At 44.8% G+C, this 20,846-nt stretch overlaps 1 protein-coding gene across 2 annotated transcripts; it reads right to left on the bottom strand.

Annotated features, from left to right (window-relative positions):
• Positions 1-2,903: 2,903 nt before the first annotated feature.
• Positions 2,904-14,942, bottom strand: Borcs7 (BLOC-1 related complex subunit 7). 2 transcript variants are annotated; one of them, XM_040743397.1, is made up of 5 exons: positions 14,737-14,942; positions 5,518-5,580; positions 5,347-5,390; positions 4,285-4,305; positions 2,904-3,387 (listed from the first exon to the last, which is right to left on the bottom strand). In XM_040743397.1, the coding sequence occupies exons 1-5, from the start codon at positions 14,872-14,874 to the stop codon at positions 3,336-3,338; spliced, it is 318 nt and encodes a 105-aa protein (XP_040599331.1). In that variant the 5' UTR covers positions 14,875-14,942; the 3' UTR covers positions 2,904-3,335. The 2 variants fall into 2 exon arrangements, with proteins under 2 accessions (XP_040599331.1, XP_040599333.1); XM_040743399.1 differs by having other exon boundaries at positions 2,904-3,412; positions 14,737-14,916.
• Between the last annotated feature and the right edge of the window lie 5,904 nt (positions 14,943-20,846).

Consider the following 20,846-nt stretch of genomic DNA (forward strand, 5'->3'; position numbering starts at 1 on the left):
AGGCCGGGCCTTGCCCTTGCCACTCAAGCTGCCACTATCCTGGAACTTGTGTGGCCGGTTAGTGCACAGCTCAGTGTCCCCAAGCCCTCTGAGGGAAGCAGGCAGGCAAGGGCCGAGCTGTGCCCCTTACCTCATTACGCCAAAATGATAGCCACATCTAAGCCACTGCTGGGACCTATGCATGCGGTAGGGTCCCCCAGAGAGTCTGAGTCCTCCCCTCTGCTGATAACTGAAGGGTGGGCGTGACAAAGCAGGGATGATCAGTAAGTGCCCAGCAGTCATCTGCTGCTCCGGCAGGATAACCCTTGTAAATGGTGTAAGTTCCCCACACTGTCCGCTAATTATAAATGTAACCTTATTTCTGTAGGTCATTATCTGGAGACTACCAGGGGTGGGTAGGGTGACACGGGGTTGCACTTTGCTTCTGCTTGTGGCCTGTGGGGGAGGGACCTGCGGTGCAGTCTCTTCCACACTGTGGGTTCTGCTGTGGGCACCTAGACATACAGGTCGGCTTGCCAGGATCACTTGCTGCCTTTCCTGACACCCCATGTTCCAAGCCACTGGTCCTGCAAGAAGCAATCCGTGAAAAGCTTGTTGGGTTTGGGTGTGGGGTGGGTACTCACGTGAGTCCTGTGAGCTGTTCCTCTGAGAGTGTCCCAGTCATGCCGGAGTCTAGCATCGAGAGCTCAGGCTGAGGCCTGAGCAGGAGGAAGCGGCCCTGAGCTACCTGGCTTCCTTAGCTTGCATCTGAGCTTTGCAAAGAGCCACCCTAGGCTCCAGTACACAAACTAACACAGTGACACCACTGTAACTACCTACTGAATAAAACCCAGGGTGGCAAAACAAATAAATAAAAAATAAATAAATAAAAATTAAAAAGATTTAAAAAATGATCAGATACAGAAAATTTCCTGTTTTCTTCCCTTATCTCCAAGGATGGTCTTGAGAAGACTCCCAGACACTTCTTTGGAAAACTGCTGGGCTAGCAATTGTAGGACAGACCAGTAAGGCAAATTTTGGTTAAGTACCCAGAGCCATGTTTCAAGATATAAAGCTTTAGTCTGGCAAGATGGCTCAGCAGGTAAGGGCCCTTGCAAGCAAGGTTAAAGTCCTGAGTTTGGCCATCAGGGCCCTCATGATAGAAGGGAGAGAACTGATTTCCACAAGTTACTTCTCTAACCTCCACATGTGTGCCTCCCCCCCCCACATACACAACAGAAAAACAGAAGAGAAAAATTGAGGTAATGTTTCACTACACAGCCCTGGATACCCTGAAATTTTTTGTAACTAGAAAACAAAGTAGAACTTTCAAAGAAAGTCAGCATCCCTAAGAGTCTTCAAGGGCTGGAGAAATGGCTCAGCACTTAAGGGCACTGGCTGATCTTCCAGAAGATCTGAGTTGGATTCCCAGAACCCACATGATGGCTCACAACTGTCTGAAACTCCAGCTCCAGGAGATCCAAAGCTTGTAGTCTTCTGAGGCACTGCACACATGTGATAATAGCCATACATTCAGGCAAGATATCCATACACATAAAAATAAATGTAAACATCAATATCCATAAATGTTGTTATATAATATTCTTAATTTTAAATGAAAATCACATTTTCTTTAGCAAATAAATTGTTGTAATTATTTTAATATTTATTTTTATGTATATCAATATGCATGTATGTGTTCAGATGTGTATGTGAATGCAGGTATCTGAGGAGTTCAGAAGTGGACATTAGATCCCTTGGCACTACAGTTATAGACAGTTGTGGACTCTCTGAAGTAGGTGCTGGGAACTGAACCCAGGCCTTCTCCAAAAGCAGCAAGTGCTTTTAACTTCTGAGTCATCTCAGCAGCTTTTAATGGTCATGCCTTATATTCTGGGAGCATATGGGAAGGGCCTGTTCTTTGACAGTTTGTGGAATTCATAGAAATGGCACCACAAGCAAATGCCATCTTAACTGAAACTTCCTTATCACTTTGTGGATTATTTCTCATAACTGATCTGATACATTCATTCAAATATTAGTTTTGTAATGTCGTATCTTTATAAGGAGTCAGGCATTTTCACATTGACCAAATTTTTAGCATTAAGCTGAGAGAAAATTGCTCTCTAATTCATTTTATACATGTCATAGTCAGGGATACATTTATTAATTTATACTTTAATGGTTGAGCTGACACTTTAACAAACTAATCTGTAACATTTACTTAATGGTTTTATATATTTTTAGACTTTTGTTTTGTTTGAGACTGGGTCTCTATGTGGTTCATTTTTTAACTTTACTTAATTATCAGCAAATCTACTTGCATGACATTACTTCCAAATGTGAAGGGAATGGAACGACTTTAAATGATTACAAAATGAACCAAGGTCACTTAATCAAGAGTCACAGAAAGAAAGGAAGAGGCCGGGATAAAGGTCAAGGAAAGGGGCTGCAGCTGGCCAGAGAGGATGTCATTGACCTGGTTTCCATGTAAGAATCTGCTGTGACTAAGAAAGGAAACAACAGCCATTATCCATGTTCTGTGTCCAATTTTCAAGAAATAAAAATTCTTGAATGAACAATTAAATGTGTTTTAAATGTGAATCATTCTCACATGTTCACAACAGAAGCCCCTCCCCTGCCCATTCTTCTAGGAGACAGGAAGATTGTATTGACCTGGATGGTCTCAACTTCTCGGGTTCAAGTGATCCCCCTGCCTCAGCCTCCCAAGTATCTGAGATTAACTGTTACTCAGTGGCTAGGTATGGTGATTTGTAATCCCAGCACTTGAGAGGCAGCAGCAGGGTTGTGAGTTCAAAGCCAACAGGCTACACAGGAACACACTGCCTCAAAAACAAACAAACAAACAAAAAAACACACAGCAATGTGCTTATGGATCACATCAGACAATACAGCAATACAGCTTTTAGCAAGCTATGGTGTCCTTTATTTTCAGTGCTAATGATTGAACTTATTGATTTTTTATTTTAATATGAAATTAAATACAACTTAAATATCTGATAAGAGCAAGGGTTAATCCAATTTAAGAAGTGATTCTAAGGCCAGATGGTGGTGGTGCACACCTTTAATCTCAGCATTCAGGAGACAGAGGCAGGCAGATCTCTGAGTTAGAGACCAGCCTGGTCTACACAGTGTATTTCAGGAAAGGCAGGGCGACACAGAGAAACCTTATCTCAAAAACGCAAAAGAAATGATTCTAAGTTCAATCATCTGGCTTTTCACAAGTCTTTTCTGCATGAATTTTTGGAGGTGAAAATGGAAACCAAGCCCACATCGTGATGGCTGTGTAAAGTAGGTGACCCTCAGCATCAGGCAAAGAAGTCAGTTATGACATGCTACTTCAATAAATGACTCAATTGGTCCTGCAGGTCAGGTGACTGTTCAACACTAGAAATCAAAACAGAGAAAAGGACTGTCTGAAGTGAGCAGGGAAGACATTTCTTTGTATGATCCATCCTTTAATGCATCAACCTTGTTACTTAGGTCAAAATTTACATCAGTCTGCTTGTGCCTCGGAGGTGTTTAAACTCTGAGTCTGGCACTGTGGCACAATCGTTTGTCCTGGTACTCTGGAGACTGAGGCAGGGGAGGATCACTTGAACCCAAGAGTTTGAGGCCACCATGGAAATACAGTGTGATTTCATCACAAGGTTGGGGAGGAAAGTAGCCCATGGAGAAGTTTGTGCAGATGGGCATGGTGGCACGCACCTGCAGCCAACCACTCAGGAAACGGAGACAGGACTGCCAATTAGAATTAGCCTGGACTCCATTTACATTCAAAAGGATATAGCCAATAAAATGAGACAATTTAATGACTTTAGTATGTTTGCTCTATTTATGAACATTACCAGTATAAATGGATGTCTATTCCTAAGGGTGACCTCTGTACCCTGTAACTTCTAGAACTTAAGAAGCAGTGCCGGGCAGTGGTGGCGCACGCCTTTAATCCCAGCACTCGGGAGGCAGAGGCAGGCGTATCTCTGTGAGTTCGAGGCCAGGCTGGACCGATAGCCTCCGAAACAATACAGAGAAACCCTGTCTCGTAAAAACCAAAAAAAAAAAAAAAAAAAAAAAAGAAGAAGCAGTGAATCCAGTTTCTGCACACCTTTAAAATATACCATGTTATTTAAATTCTAAAAAGCTATCCAGAGCATGGTCATTTAAAGGCATGAGTCAACCAGTTTTCCACTGATCCTGGGTACAGCAGTCCCCACCCACCACCTCTGAGGTGTCACTCCCAGCATGCTTCAGTCGTCCCCACCCACCACCTCTGAGGTCACTTACTTCTTCTGAATAGCTTCTTGCCTAGGTAGGGAAGGGGGGAAAAGGAAAGAAATAGGGAGACCCAGTGAACCAAGAGAAGTTATCATCAATAGATCACACAGACAGATAAATACACCTGACTTAAACTTAGTATAATTACATGGAGACTAATAACCACATAGTCAATATATATATATACACCTAAAAACAGTTTCAACATTAGCTATCAGGACTTGAATTCTCAACCACACAATCCCAATAGCGTATGCAAGCATCTTACCAACCACATAAAATATAAGGCAAGAAAAGATACAACAAAAGGCAAATTCAATTATAGTTTTCTTCAAAATTACAATGAAGGCCATGTCTGTGCATAAGAATCTGAATGATTTCTATGCTGCTGGTGCTGTGTTATATGCAGGATACCAGCTCCCATCACACTCCATTCTCTAGGGGAGGAAAGACACTGAGCACAGAGTGGACAGACACTGATCAAGTGCCTCCCAGGTGCCACACAGCGGTAGCATGGTCCTGACAAGCTCTGCCCCATGGTTCTTCCCTTGTGAAGCTCCCAGTTAACACAGGGAAGGAAGTTCAACACAAGGTGCTCCAGCTCCTCTCTCCCATCTCAACTTTCCCTGAAGCCTCAGATCTTTCCCCTTGATCAACCGACCGACCTCCACCCCACTCACTCCTGCCTCCATCCCACTCCCGCCTCCATCCCATCCTCCTCACCCTGCCCCGCCTCCATCCCATCCTCCTCACCCTGCCCCGCCTCCATCCCATCCTCCTCACCCCGCCCCGTCTGCATCCCATCCTCCTCACCCTGCCCCGCCTCCATCCCATCCTCCTCACCCTACCCCGCCTCCATCCCATCCTCCTCACCCCGCCCCGCCTCCATCCCATCCTCCTCACCCCGCCCCGCCTCCATCCCATCCTCCTCACCCCGCCCCGTCTCCATCCCATCCTCCTCACCCCGCCCCGCCTCCCTGGGAAGATGTACTGAAGCAGGAAAGAAATGAATGAGCACAGGGGGAGGATAAGGATGCTGCAGTCAGTGACTGCTGGTGAGGACATACTCACTGGTACTGAAGATGTGTGGTTATTATTGCCATTTTCCTTAAACTCTGCATAATAGAGAGAGAAACAGAATAGTCCACTTCCCTATGGTCATACAACACACACACACACACACACACACACACACACACACACACACACACACACACCATGAAAGAAACAACCGTTTCTTACATCTTCTGAGTGCAAGATGGCATCCTCCTGTAGAACCATGTTTCGAGCTGCCTGGCCCAGCAGCTGAAAGACAAAAATAAAACAGCAGTGATCAAAATTCCCATCTCTGAGACTGGCGTGGCAGTGCAGGCTTGTAATCCCAGCTGCTAGGAAAGCTGAGGCAAGAGGACCACAAGTTCAATGCCTGCCTGGACTACAGTAAGGGTTGCTAACATTTAGTGAGACCCTGTCTCAAAATAAAAAAGTATAAAAATGGATGGTGACTTAGCTTGGCAGTTCTGATACAGGCTCCACACCTACAGTCTCCTCAAGAATCAGGGCTCGAGCTACGAAGCTCTCCACACAGCCTGTTCATCAGGTACTGGGAGATGTCAGAGAAACTGCTTTGACTGGACCACTAACTTCCGGAGCTGGAGCAACAGCTCAGTAGCTAAGAACACTCGCTGCTCTTACAGAGGACAACAGGTTCTGCTCCCAGCATTCACGTGGTGTATCACAACAACCCATAGCTCCAGTGGCAAGGGATCAAGTGCCCTCTTCTGACCTCTGCATGAACCAGGCACACACATGGTACACATACATACACACAGACAAAACATTCATACACATAAAATTGTATATATCTAAAAACAAAAACAGAATTTGGCTGAGGCTGAAGTTTAGTGGGTGTAGGATGCTGGAGATCCTGGGTTTGCTACTCAGTACTGCATAAACTGGGCTGGAATCCCAGCACGCTAGAGCAGAAGCAAAAGGACCAGAAGTCTAATGCACCTCCAGCTACACAGTGAGCTCTGCACTCGTGGGCTCCATGAGACCTGCTCCAAAGAGAAAGAATAAAAAGGGGGAGACAGACTTAAGAGTCCATGGGTCAGCCAGGTGCAGGTGGCGGCGAACACCTTTAACCCCAGCACTTAGGAGGCAGAGGCAGGTGGATCTCTGAGTTTGGGGCCAGCCTGCTCTACAAAGTGAGTTCCAGGACAGGCAGGGCTACACAGAGAAACCCTGACTCACACCTCCCACAAAAGTCTGAGGGTGCAATGAGAGGAAAATGTGGAAGAAAAGGGCCTGGGAAGAAGTTCAAGGACTGGAGGGTCTATCCACAATGGGGTGTGTGTGTATGTGTGTGTGTGTATGTGTGTGTATCAATCACTGGCTATATGAAAGAGAGAGGGGGCAGGCAGTGGTGGCTCACGCCTTTAATCCCAGCACTCGGGAGGCAGAGGCAGGCGGATCACTGTGAGTTCGAGGCCGGGCTGGACCAACAGCCTCCAAAACAATACAGAGAAACTCTGTCCCATAAAAACCAAAAAAAAAAAAAGAGAGAGGGGGGGAGGGAGAGGGAGGGAGAGGGAGAGGGAGGGAGAGGGAGAGGGAGAGGGAGAAGGGGAGGGAGAGGGAGAGGGAGGGAGAGGGAGATCTTACTTTTCTATTGCTGTGAAGAGACACCATAACCAAGCAATTTATAAAAGCATTTAGTTGGGATTTGCTTAGTTTCAGAGGATGTGGTTGGAGAGATGGCTCAGGAATTAGAAGCGCTGGCTGCTATTCCAGTGGACCTGAGTTCAATTCCCAGCAACCACATGGTGGTTCACATCCATCTGCAATGAGATCTGGTGCCCTCTTTTGGCATGTGGGCATATATGCAGGCAGAACACTGTATACACAATAAATAAATATATCTTTAAAAAAAGGTTTCAGAAGATGAGTCTATGGCCATCATGATGGCAAGGAGCACGGCAGCAACAGGCAGACATGGTGCTTGAGCAGTAGCTGAGAGTCTGTCTTACCCACAAATCAGAGGCAGAGAGAATGGACCTGGTTAGGCTTTTAAAACCTCAAAGCCCTGCCGGGCATTGGTGGCGCACGCCTGTAATCCCAGCACTCGGGAGGCAGAGGCAGGCGGATCTCTGTGAGTTCAAGACCAGCCTGGTCTGCCGAGTGAGTTCCAGGGCAGGCTCCAAAACAATACAGAGAAAAACCCTGTCTCGAAAAACCAAAAACAAAACAAAACAAAACAAAACAAAAACAAAAAAACAAAAAAACCTCAAAGCCCATCCCCAGTGACATACCTCCTCCAACAAGGCCACACCTCCTAATCCTTCCTAACCAAACCACTAAACATTGAAATATATGAGCCTATGAGAGTCACTCGTACTCAAATCACATGACAGAATCTCCTCAACCACTCTTTTACAACTCAAATATCACACTACACCACAGGGATATACTAAGACATTCAACCAGCCTCAGTTCGTGAACTTGGAGGCTGTTTCTAGTCTTTGCTACTGTATGCAATGAACCAAAAGCTCACCTAAGTCTGCATCCTAGAGCATCTTTGTGACAAGCATGTAGAATCTTGATTCTGGTCCAAGTTTTGTTTCATGTTGCCCAATTCCCCTGCATCACAGATGTTTCATCTTGCATTCTCACCAAAAGCATATGAAAGTGCAGGTTCCTCTCTTGAGGTGCTAGGGATCCAATGCAGGCCCTTGCTAGCACACTACCACCAAGCTACACTCCCAATTCCTGTGGCCAGTTTTGCGGTACCTGTGTGTGCGCGTGCGTGCGTGCATGCCTAAGGAAGGTTGACATCTGGTTATCTTTCCTCGCTTGCGTTCTGCATTTATTCTGTTTTTGTTTTTAGTTGGGTTTTTGTTTGTTTTTTTGTTTTTGTTTTCTTTTTTTTTCTTTTGGTTTTTCGAGACAGGGTTTCTCTGTAGCTTTGGAGGCTGTCCTGGAACTCGCTCTGTAGACCAGACTAACCTCAAACTCACAGAGATCTGCCTTTGCATTTGTTTTTTAAGATGTGGTCTCTGCTGGTGGTAGTGGTGCACACCTTTAATCCCAGCACTGGAGAGGCAGAGACAGACAGATCTCTGTAAGTTTGAGGCCAGCCTGGTCTACAGAGTGACTTCCAAAACAGCCAAAGCTGCACATGAACCAAGACCTTTCCCAGCATGACAGATGAATTCACTGACACTTTACAGCATTTTATCAGATACACATCATTTACAGTTCCAGGGTTACCTTTTTAAAAAGGAGTATCATAGAAACAATCTTAGTACAGAATCTTTCTAGATTCCACAAACTTTTCTCCTAAGTTTTTATCATCGATTTGCTCATAATCTAACTCAGTTTTTCTCATCTACCCATCTTCACAGTTTCTTATTTTTATAACTATAGTGTGCTCACTGCCCCCCATTTCATCACTTCCAATATTATTTCATTAAGTTATACAGCTGAGGGGCTGGGAATAGAGCTTAGTAAAGTGCTTGCCTTGTAAGAACTAGGACCTGAGTTTAATCCCTAGAACCCAAGGGCTGGGAGAGCCAAGTGTGATGGCTCACACCAAGGCTCCATGGCTAGCTTCCTTCACTCACTTGTTGAGTCCCATGCCAAAGAGACCTAGTCTCAAAATCTTTAAAAAGTAGGTGACATCCAAGGAACAGCACCTGAGGCTGTCTTCTATCCCCATGCATGCACACGAGTGTGCACACACAATAAATTAACAAATTATGTAAGTGCAGTATAAAGACAAGTGCCACACACAGATTTTAAAAAAGCACTACATTGGGGCTGTGAATATAGCTCAGGAGTAAAATGTTTGCCTACAACACTCGCTAAGTTCTACTTCATCATTGCACAAATATTAATGTTTACAAAACCCCACAATGACCCTCACTAGCACAAGACTCAAATGGAGTAACTGAAGCACGGGTGTACGAGAGAATAGGCTGTTTATCACTAACTGGCTGTGGGAGTGAGTACGTTTCTCCTTACTTTCTACACCAGCCAGACTGGCACCCAATCCCTGTAAACATTCTCATCTCAAGGCCTTCCTAATCCGTGGTTCTACCTGCACCTCCCGCTCTGGCCCCAGGTACCCACATGCTTGCTCTGCAGTTCATTCCACTGAATGTGCAAGTGTGCTTTCCCAGATTCATGTTCCTTATAAGGTTTAGTCACTATCTAAGTGGTGGGTGTTTCACTGGCTTTATTATGTTTCTTCCTTACAATGGGAGCATTCACTCTGCCTTCTTTTCTTTTTTTTTTTTTTTAATATTTATTAGAGACAATCAATGAGGTGGGGATTTTTGGTATCTTATACAACTAGTACCATGTAAGGTAAATTCCTTATGATGTTCAATATACACAAGTACTTGAATATAAATCACTCTTTTAAAGAATTTGGGGGATACAGGGTCTTACTATGTAGCCCTGTCTAAGCTAGAACTCACTATGCAGCCTTTGCTGGGCTAGAGCTCTCTATGTAGACTCAGTTGGCCTCAAATTCACAGAAATCTGCGTGCTCCACTTCCCAAATGCTACTATAATCAGCTTTAAACAATGTTTAGTTACATGTGTTCATTTATTTTGTAGAAGGGAGGCAGGAATATGTGTGCCATGGCTAGACAATAATTTTTGGAACTTGGTTCTCTCCTTCCGCCATATGGTTCCCAGACTGCGATGGACCTCAAGTGGGCCAGCTTGGTTACAAGGACCTTTACTGCTGAGCCATCTCGCTGGCCCAAAACCCACCTCTTTAAAATTTAAACATATTTATACCATTTCTTCACCCAATTTGTTTATCTAGGAAAAAGTGTGTGTGTGTGTGTGTGTGTGTGCATGTGTATGACGTATGTGATATTTTACATACACATACATTTCCTACAAAATAAATAGAATCTATAACTCATGAAAAAGCAAAGTCAATATGATTACTAACAAAACTGACACAGGAATTCTGCTCAACCATGATACAGTGTCACAAGGTGAAACCAAGATTTGAGTAATTTATATTTGGAAAAATCAATATATAACAATTCTTTAAATTCTTCAAACCTTCTCTAACACTGAACTATGAAACACAGTGTGTCAGATGGGGCCACACAAAGCATGTCAGCAGAAAACAGCAGGTCAGTGACTCCAGCAACTGTGTAGTATAGTAAGGACAAAACTTTCTGTACAGCTGGAATTCTTCCAGACTAGGAGAATTCCGGGAAGAAGAACACAGAGGATAAGTCACCAGAGAGATGCCATGTAGCTGCCAAAGGAGTAAAAGACCCAGGCATCACCAGTAAGCCAAGACCACCTGGAGATACACAGATTAATAGAAAGTGGTTAATAATTAAGAGATTGCCAGTAAGAAGCCTGAGTCATTGGCCAAACCATTTGTAATTAATATAAGCCTGTGTGTGTTTATTTGGGACTAAACAGCCACAGGATCAGGCAGGACAGAAATTTCCATCTACAAATGGCTCCCAGGCGTTTGGCAGGAATTTCCATGTAAAACCTGACAAAAGCGTAAAAAGGTTCTAAACACACTGAAATGAAGCTACACTGGGTTTCCTAGACTCACTGTCTCGTGCAGGACATGATGCAGGGATCTGTGGCAATCAGGCTTTAGCACAGCATGGTGTATTCCACCACTGTACACAGAGCCCATCTCCAAACCCCACAGCATGCTGCATGGCAGATTTAGCTTTTACTCATACAGACAAAAAAGTTTATGGGCAGTGTGCTACAAGCTGTTTGATGATGGCATAGACCAGAGTCAAGGCAGTGAGCCCAGCTCCCAGAGCTGGCAGTAAACATATCCCCACCAAGTTGGAAAGCTTAACTGGTTGGAGCCAGCAATCAGCCACCACTTTAATCCTAGACATGCTGCTTATCAAATTAAAGACTTGTGGTTAGAAAAAACAAAATAGACATGTACAGTAAAGACTGATTTGGATAAAGAAAAACCTCCAAAGGGTTTACAGTGTATTTAAAGAAAGATGGAGGCTTGGGCGAGAAAAGAAAAAGAGAAAGTCTTTGAAAAAGAACTAGAGTAGCTGGGCATGGTGGCACATTCCTTTAATCCCAGCACTTGGGAGGCAGAGGAAGGCGGATCTCTGTGAGTTCAAGGCCAGCCTAGTCTGCACAAAGAAACCCTGACTCAAAAAACCAAAAAATAAAAAACAAAACATAGAAACAAAAGAAATAGAGTAATTTCTTAAAAGCCACATAAAGATGGAAAATACACAGAGAGTCTGGATACTGTATGTTATTTTGTTGCCTTTGAATTGTTTGACAGCTGAGGAAGTGAGGAAGAAGCAATAGCTACTAAAAGACATTTGATTATAAATGCTGTTGAATTAATCCAATCTCTATATTTAGAAAATGCCTTAAATTCAAATTTTAAGTCTAAGGACAAGTTACTTTGGAAAAGAGGTTCTGTTTTTGTTTCCACAGAAGATGAAAAGCTGTGGATTCCTTCCAGACTAATATGGTTTGATCAAGCAAGACCCCCTGAAGCAGTGCACCGGTGAATCAGCATCCAGAACTGCTGAGATGATGCATCCTCACAGACTGTTCTACAGCTAGGATTCTGGGTTTTCTCAGGATCCCCTTGGGATTGACAGTGCCCCCAAACAGCAGGAAGCACTTTGGAGAGAACTATGCCCACATTCCCAAACATTGTTTATAAATGTTTATTTTCATTTAAACGGGGTTGGTATAAATGGTTAATGATCACAGTCAATTTCTTTCTAAACCAAAAAAAAAAAGGAATATGATATACAAATTAATACTTTGCATTGGTATGGATTTTGCTTTATTGATATAAATTTAAGGGCAATTTTGTTATATGTAAATTTCTACTCTTGTTTAGGTATTGTGCTTAAACATCTCTTTTAAAAATGTAATGTATAACTAAATACAGATTATAGATAGTCACCTATAATAATCAAAACTTATAGTTATGTTAATTAGGTTTTCTAGACATACAGAATTATTTCAAATGGATAGGTATTCTTTAAAACCTTTCAAAGGTCTATATAATATGGCATTTAAAATGGTTAACTAGGGTTTTTCATGACAACAAAACATAACTGCTCCTGGTGACACCAATTACATCAGAGAGGAGATGTGCATTGAATAAACTCATATGGAGTTTGCCTTCAACATGACAGGGATAATCATTTGGACAAGAACCTGCTCTTGCCTGGACTGCTTGACAGCATGCTGTCCAAACTGGACAAGCAGGTTACAAAGAGAAGTGACTGTTGAACTTGCCAAAGGACAGGATGGCCCTTCAATTTCCTACCTCATTAAAAAGTCTGCCAGACACTGTGGCCTATGGGCTGAAGAGGGATGCCCCAACATTACAGAGGAACTTTGGGTGACTGTCTAGGTAGTGAAATGTCTCTGTCAATTCTAGAGTGTATATATTATCCCTCTGGGGTCTTTGATGGAGTTGAAGTTATGGTTATGGTTTTCCTTAGTTATGATTAAAGATAAGTTACTTTAAACCTTTATACTCACAAAGATAGGATAGATGATAGAATATTTTTCTTTAAATTTTGCCAAATATTAGTGGACTATTGTTAACTATACTTCTTGCTTGGTAGATGTTTTGTTATATATAATTTACTATGTTAAAGTTAAAACCTTCCTTTTAATTTAGAAGGAAGAAATGTTGGGGGAGGTGCTTCTGTATGCTGCAAATACATGATTCTCTTACGGGTTGATGAAAAAAGCTGTTTTGGCCAATCAACAGACAGGACACAGCCAAGCAGGAAGTATAGGCAGGGCCACCAGACTAGGAGAATTCCAGGAAGAATGTAGAAGGTGAGTCGCCAGAGAAATGCCATGTAGCTGCCATGGAAGCAAGAGGTCTGGGCATGATAGGTAAGCAAAGACCATGTACAAATACAGACATTAATAGAAATAGGCTAATAATTACGGAAGAGCTAGCCAATAAGAAGCCTTAGTCATAGGCCAAACATTTTGTAATTAATAGAGGCCTCTGAGTATTTATTTGGGACTAAAGGGCTGTAGGACTTGGTAGGAACTCTGTCAACACAAACCCAATAGCACAGTCTGTGCTATTACTGCAACTACATAGGAAAACAAATATGTGAAAAAGGAGATAGCTGGTTGTGGATGTGGAAATCAGGATTCACTAGACTTAGTATAGAATAAAGTGGAGTTTTCAAGGGGCATAGTCAGCGATACAGGTGTGTGTGTTGGGGGGTGTGAGTATCTCACTACACTTGGTATTTCTGTGAAAACTAAGTTGAAAACTGTAACCACTTGTTGAAGATGAGTAGCTAAGACCAAGTGTTACCAAATTAAGGAAGAACAAGATAATGAACATGTCTGCAGGGGAAACTAATGGAAATCTAAAAGAAATGCTGTGCTCTGTTTTACAAGAGAGGCAAAACTGGAAGTCTTAGCTATGCATGGGTTTACCTAACAAAATGGACGGCGCTGGGATTAAAGGTGTACACCCCCAACACCCGGATGGAAAAGGAACCATGAAGAACATGGCCAGACGGATAAAGAATAAACCCACAGACAAAGGGGTGAGAGACAATTTGGAAGCTGAGAGCAATGCCAGGGTGAGTTTTTAAAGGGGATTGACTGTCACTACATATAGTTGTTCTTTGCTGCGACTTTGGGCGATGAAACACGATCCGCCAAACTCAAGAAACCCACTTGGAGTTTATTGGGAAAGGGGGTCAAGGGAGGGGTAGGTAGGTGTTGACCGACTGGGAGCAGACATGGAAAGAAAAAGAACAGGCGGAAGGCGCTTGCCTAAAAAGGGAAAGGGGGCAGTTTAGAACCAGGCTCAGCAGCTGCGGCCTTTGCAACCGGAGTCAGGGAGCTGCCATTGATTGGCCCGGCTCCGGGTGGCCTCTGCATGCAGAGTCCTGAGGCAGCCACTTCAGGCATGTTGAGGCAGCCATGCAACCTTTGACAGCCTTTGAGCTGCCAGCCAGGAGATCCTAGGGCAAGGGAAGGTCTCCTAGAGAAGAGCGATCCCGGGGCTGGGAGAGAGCCCGAGGATTAGAGAGGCCCTTAGTTTCCCTAAGGAGAAGGTGCAGGCCCGGGAGGGGGCTGGGAGGAGTGACAGGCGGGTGCTGGGTACAAGGAGAGGAGTCGGGGGCAGGAACGGGGCCAGGCTGCCCAGGACCCGGGCGAGGGAGAAGCCAGGGTACCCAAGGGCAACCCTGAGAACCAACAGGCACGGGTGGGAGCGGCCCGGGCCTCCCCCCTTCTAGAACACGGGTGCTATCTCTCCGCCTCTTCCAAACGCATCCGCTCAGCCACCTGGAGACGCGCGCGCACCCAGGAAGCCACGGGCGCGGCCCGCAGCCTTCACTCCCAGGATGCAACGCGCCGCCCCTCCCGCAGCGAACGGGAGTGCGGCCCGGAAGTCCACGCCCGGCTCACCTCGGAGCTCCGGGAGCCTTTCAGCACCTGCTTGGTGAGCGCGATCACGTCGGTCCCGCAGGTATTCACCTTCTCCGTGAGAAGCCCCTTCACAGACTGACCAAATCGTGCTTGCGAATCCGGCGTCCCAGCCGCCATCGTCTCAGCCGGCGAACGCCTCAGCCGGACGACGGCGAGTCCCTGGGGCCAAAAGAGACGCAAAGCGTCCAATCCTGCGAAGAGGAAGGATCGCATGCGCTTTCTTCAAACTGCTTACTAAAATGATTTAAAAGGCTCGGTTAGTGAGAATGGAAGGAAGACAAGGTCTAAGCCAGCCACCTTAGAGCGGATAGGACGTAACTTGAGTGAATCTGCAGTCTGATTTAGAAGAACTGGATTACAGCCTAGTTCTACCGTTTAAACAGTGGTGTGGCTACAAATTACTCAACCCCTGGGTCTTATGTTCCTCGTTGGTGTTATAAACAGCACTGTATAAACTAGGCTTGGTAGCACAACCTTGTAATCCCAGCATTCTCGAGGTGCAGGCAGGAGGGTCAGGAGTTCAAAGTCATCCTTGGCTATTTGGGAAGTTGAGGCCAGACTGGAATACATTAGAACCCATCTATAAAATAAAATAGAGATTTCCTTCAGTTCTAACAGACTTTCATTAAAATTATCAAAGGACACAGACAGTCCAATGAAAACTAAATTCAAATTATTAATGTGAAAAATGTTAACATCACTAGTATTTTTATCAATAGTAGTTTTTATTTTTTATTTTTATTTTTTTATTTTTTGGTTTTTTTTTTTCGAGACAGGGTTTCTCTGTGGCTTTGGAGGCTGTCCTGGAACTCGCTTGGTAGTCCAGGCTGGTCTCGAACTCACAGAGATCAGCCTGCCTCTGCCTCCCGAGTGCTGGGATTAAAGGCGTGCGCCACCAACGCCTGGCCAATAGTAGTTTTTATTGATGAATAGCCTTTCAATTAAAAGCCTGCTTATAGTTACTTTGAACGGAAGGATGCTAGTGTTGGCTTTTCATGCAGCAGGAAAAGTTTCTCCTGCCGAAGGCAGATACTCCCTTTATATACTTAGTAGGTTTTATAAACTCTCAAGGAACACAAGTGGCCAGTGGACTGCGCCCCTCCCCATTTCCCTGAGGGTCCTAAAGGACTGTAACTGCCTTTCCCAGTCCGAGGCAGCAGAGTGGCTGGGTCCCACCCTATAAGAAGATAAATCTCACCAATCCCTGAGTTTGCCCCAAGATCAGGCCACACAGTCCCTCCAATCCCAGGCCTTCCTGGAAAGCTCCACCCTCCCCTAAAGAAACCCTATATAAACTCCGTACTCTGCCCAGCTCTCTGCTGCTTCTCACCCAAGCAAAGGCATCCACCCTCCTGGCTTTTCCCCTCCCAGTTAGGTTTGTTGTGCTGTGTGAGTTTGTGGCATTTCTTGGCTCCCAGCCGCCAAGATACCTTTCCACCTAAGCTGTCCTGCTTACAATTGAGTCATTGGGAATTTGCCCTTTAAGGGGTTATTGAGGACCTGGTCCCATTTTGTCTCTTTCAGTCTGGGATAGTTTGAATTGGTTCTCATAATCTCACAGGGTGACACACTAGTAGGAGGCGTGGCTTTGCCGGAGTGGGTGTGGCCTTGTTTGTGGGAACACCAGACCTTGAGCAGAGACCCACTTCCCCTTCTGCCTGGGAGTAGGCAGCTGTAAGACAATGTTTAGTAAAAACATGTTTACTAAAAACGATACAATAAGTTCCTGGGAAAGGCCTTCCCACGGAAACTGCCCTGACCTCGACCTTGTCCAAAGACTAACCGCACCTTCAAAAACCCACACACATCCACCTCTGGGGTCAGAGCAGAACCAGCCAGGGGAGAGGAGACAGCAGAAGCTTCTCTGGTGGGAGCTTTTCTTAGGAGGTTTTTCTTGAACCTTTTTGGAGCCTGTTTAAAGTTCTCTTTATATCGTTGAACGAGTCTCTGTGTTGTCAATCCCCGACACCCTCCGCACGTTCTCGGACACAGGCCACGCAGCAGACGTGACACTTGTTGAGGCAGTGCGTCACTGTGGGGGTGGGCTTTGAGGTGTCCTGTGCTCAGGGTGCCGCCCAGGGCCTCAGTCAGTCCACTCTGGTAGCCTGCCTATCACGATGTAGGACTCCAACACCACACCTGCATACCTGCCGCCATGTTCCCCACCACGATGATAATGAACTGAACCTCTGGAACTGTAAACGAGCCACCCTCGATTACAAGTTTCCTTTATAAGAAGGAACCATGGGGTGGCCATGGTGTCTCTTCACAGCAATAAGAACCCAAACTAAGACCCCTTCCCAACCATGAAGTGAGCAGTCCTTCACTGCATGCTCCCCCTGTGGCAACGTAGCACTCGAGCCAAATGACGTGCACTGGGACCTCTGGAAGGAAGGAGCAGCAATAGAAAAGGTTCACATAGGAAACCCTAAACTGAGGGTCTGCAGAGATGTTTTTTAAACAGTTTAAGCAGTTCATTCAAGAAAATCCCTAACCCAAGAAACTCAAAACGAGCTGAGAGCCACATGAGGGACTTACTGCCTGAAACCATAGTCTCATTTCTTTCTTTAGATGGTTATGTGTATATTATTTCTTTTTTTGTTTGTTTTTTGTTTTTTGTTTTACGAGACAGGGTTTCTCTGTATTGTTTTGGAGGCTGTCGGTCCAGCCCAGCCTCGAACTCACAGAGATCTGCCTGCCTCTGCCTCCCGAGTGCTGGGATTAAAGGCGCGCCACCACCGCCCGGCGTGTATTTTATTTCTAAGTATGTGCTTGCTTATCTGTCTGTGCCGTGTGAGTGCAGGTGCCTCTGAAGGCCGGGATGTTTGAGCCCCTGGAAGCAGAGTTCCTAGCAATGTGGGCGCTAGGAACCGAGCTCAAATCCTCTGGGCAAGCAGTGATTGTTCTTGACCACTGAGCCGTAGCTCCATCTACAATTAATTTTACTTCCGTGTGCATTTGTATGTGTGTAGGGGTGGGTATGTGTACATGCCTGCAGGTGCCCGCAGAGCTGTTCAGCTTGGGTTGGGTGCTGGGGATCAAACTCTGGTCCCTGCAACAGCAATAGTTGCTCTTAACCACGGAGCCATCTTTCCAGCTCCTGTTTATACACCCAAGTCACACATGTGGTGGTGGGGCCATGGGATTGTACTGGAGCTTTAAGTTCTGGGATTGAACTCAGGTTGCCAGGCCTGGTGGCACGTGCCTTTTACCCACTTAGCCATATATTGCCATGCCTGAAAATTTTCTTATCACTTCACTCATGTGTTTGTGGTGATAGTGATATGAACAAACACATTACTACCAGTCACACAAAAACACACTACATATAATTCTATATAGCATATGACGCTGTGTGCTTCTGTTCTGTTTGTGGTTTTTGCTTTTGTTTTTGAGACAGGGTCTCTCTATACATATCCCTGAATGCCCTAGAACTCACAGTGTAGACCAGCCTGACTAGAATTCACAGAGATCCACCTGTCTCTGCCTCCCTGTGCTGGGATTAAAGACATGTGTCACCACAGAAAGATGTCTTATCAGTTAGGAGCACTTATTCTTGCAGAGGACACACGTTTGAGTTCAAGGACTTACATGGTGGTTCACACCTGTGGTGATATTTTGTTTATGATCTAACAAATAAAGCTTGTCTGAAAATCAGATTACAAAGCTAGCCACACTAGTTAGCCATAGAGGTCAAGTAGTGGTGGTACACACCTTTAATCCCCAAACTCAGGAGACAGAGGTAGACAAATCTCTATTAGTTCAAGGTCATCCTAAGCTACACAAAATTGATCCAGTCTAAAAGAGAAACAAAGCTCACACTAAGGTGATCCTAGCACTTGGGATCCCACACCCTTAATCCCAGCACTAGAGAGGAATACAAGGTGGAGGATACAGGAGCTCAGCGCAGTCTGAGGTTTGGTGGAGATCAGTATAGTCTGAGGATTAATGGAGACAAGATCGCCCATTTCTGTCTGAGATAGAGGTAAGAGCTACTGGCTGGCCGCTTTGCTTCTCTGATCTTCAGCTTTAACTCCAATATCTGTCTCTGGGTTTTTATAATTAATACCAACTAGAATTTGTGCTACACACAACCAGGGATAACTACAGTCCCAAGGGATCTGATGTCCTCTTCTGACTTCCACTGGCAGACACACACATGGGACACATATATACATTCAGATGAAACATTCATAAACATAAATCTTTTAAAGAAGGGACTGTCTTAATGTACTTCTGGTATTGAAGTGTGTTTCACTTTATAAAATTAGGAGGTGTTCCTCTGTGTCTATTTTCTTAAAAATGTATAGGTAATCAGTATCGTTTCTCCTAACCGCTTGCTATAAGTCTTAAATGAAATCATCTGTGATGGTCTGTTTGTTGTTGAGGTTTTATTGGGGCTGAATTTAGTTATTTTTGTTTGTTGCAAAAGGATCTCACTATATAGCTTACCCAGGTTTCAAACTCATTATCCTCCTGCCTCAACCTCCCAATCGCTGCGATTATCAGTTTGTACCGCTATACCTGGTTTACTGTAGTCTTCAATGCTATAACAAAACACTTGAGGTAGGATAACTTGTAAAGTAAAGCAGTTCTTTAGCTTACAGTTTTGGAGGCCAAAAGTTCAAATAGAATTGTAAGACTCTGGTGAGAATGCAGGTGTTTCAGCTCTGGGGGGAAAGATAGCTTGTTGGGAAGTCAGACTATACCTGAAGCTGGGGTAACATGGAGGATGCTCACCCACCCACCCACCCACCGTCAAGTATATAACAATCCTGCTCCTCTTCAAGAGAGAGTCATTACAGGGGGGCTCTGCTCTGCCCCCTCCTTAAAGGGGGCTTCCCAGCAGAGGTATCCATTTCTTCTCAGCTCTGGCCCAAGGTGTTCCTTCTTCCACTCTGCTAAACAAACCCCTGCAGAAATGTAGCAATCTCCTCTGGCTCCAGTGACAAGTTGTTACTTTCGCTGTTCAGTCCCCTTACCTCGGGAGAACTTCTCAGCAAAGGTCTGCTCCCCACTGACAAAAGATCTTCACCGAATCTTAAGATTTATTTAGGAAGGAGGAGTCCAGGAGAGTGGCTGCCTCTGCCAGGGCAGGAAAGGACAGCCAGCAACTGACAAAGCAGAGGGGCTTATGTAGGGCTTCTTAGGGGTGGAGTTTTCCAGGAAGAAGTTTTCTGCTCCGGACTGGTTAGTTTTCCTGCTCAGGGATTGGTTGGTTCAGTTGGTCAGAGGCAGAGTTGGCCCAGGATCACACAGTGTTTCTTTCACTGGTCCTTTCTCGCCTTTTGGCTCTCTTTTTGGGGTCAGTACATATTTCTTTCTCTGGCTGTGGTTCTAGGGACAAAGTGTATTTCTTTGGCTCTGGTTTCAGGGTCAGGATGGGTTTCTTTGGCTGGACCTTTTACCCTACAGAGAACCCTCAGGCACATCTGGAAAGAGGAAACCAGAGGATAACTGGAGTCCCATAGTCCCTTCCATACACACTACTCTGATAGACCTAAGCCTTCCACGAGGCCACATCAGTTAAAGGTCAGACCTCCTGAAATGGCCTCACCAAAGACCAAATCTTCAACACATAATGTATGGGGAACAAAAAGGGTCCTGACAGTGACTAGAAAAATGGCTCAGTGGTTAAAAGTGCACACTACTTTTGCAGAGTTAGGCTCCCAGCATCCACTTCAAGCAGCTCACACCCACCTGTAACTCCAGCCTCAGGGGCTCTGGCTCCATGGGCACCTCCACTCACAGGCACCTACACACACACAGACACAAAATCAAATTAAATTACACTAACATTTTCTTCCTACAGGAGCCCATGAGGTTGTTGTCCCATTTCAGCAGGAAGTAATTTTGAGACTTCTACACCCTCTTTCCATACTGTTGATATTGCAGGATAGTTTATACCTGTTACTGTTAGTTTTCAATTTTTTAGGGTTGGAATTGGAAGGAGGTGTTCAGACTTGGGCATCTCCTTCAGTTAAGTTTAGGAGTTAGATGGGATAGATGTGCTTAGGATAAGATATAGGTAGATTATAATTTGTTTATCATCTATGTATATATGTTTGAGACATTTTGTATAGTGACAC

Source organism: Mesocricetus auratus, unplaced genomic scaffold (assembly GCF_017639785.1).
Source record: "Mesocricetus auratus isolate SY011 unplaced genomic scaffold, BCM_Maur_2.0 Super-Scaffold_4256, whole genome shotgun sequence".
NCBI classification, from domain to species: Eukaryota; Metazoa; Chordata; class Mammalia; order Rodentia; family Cricetidae; genus Mesocricetus; species Mesocricetus auratus.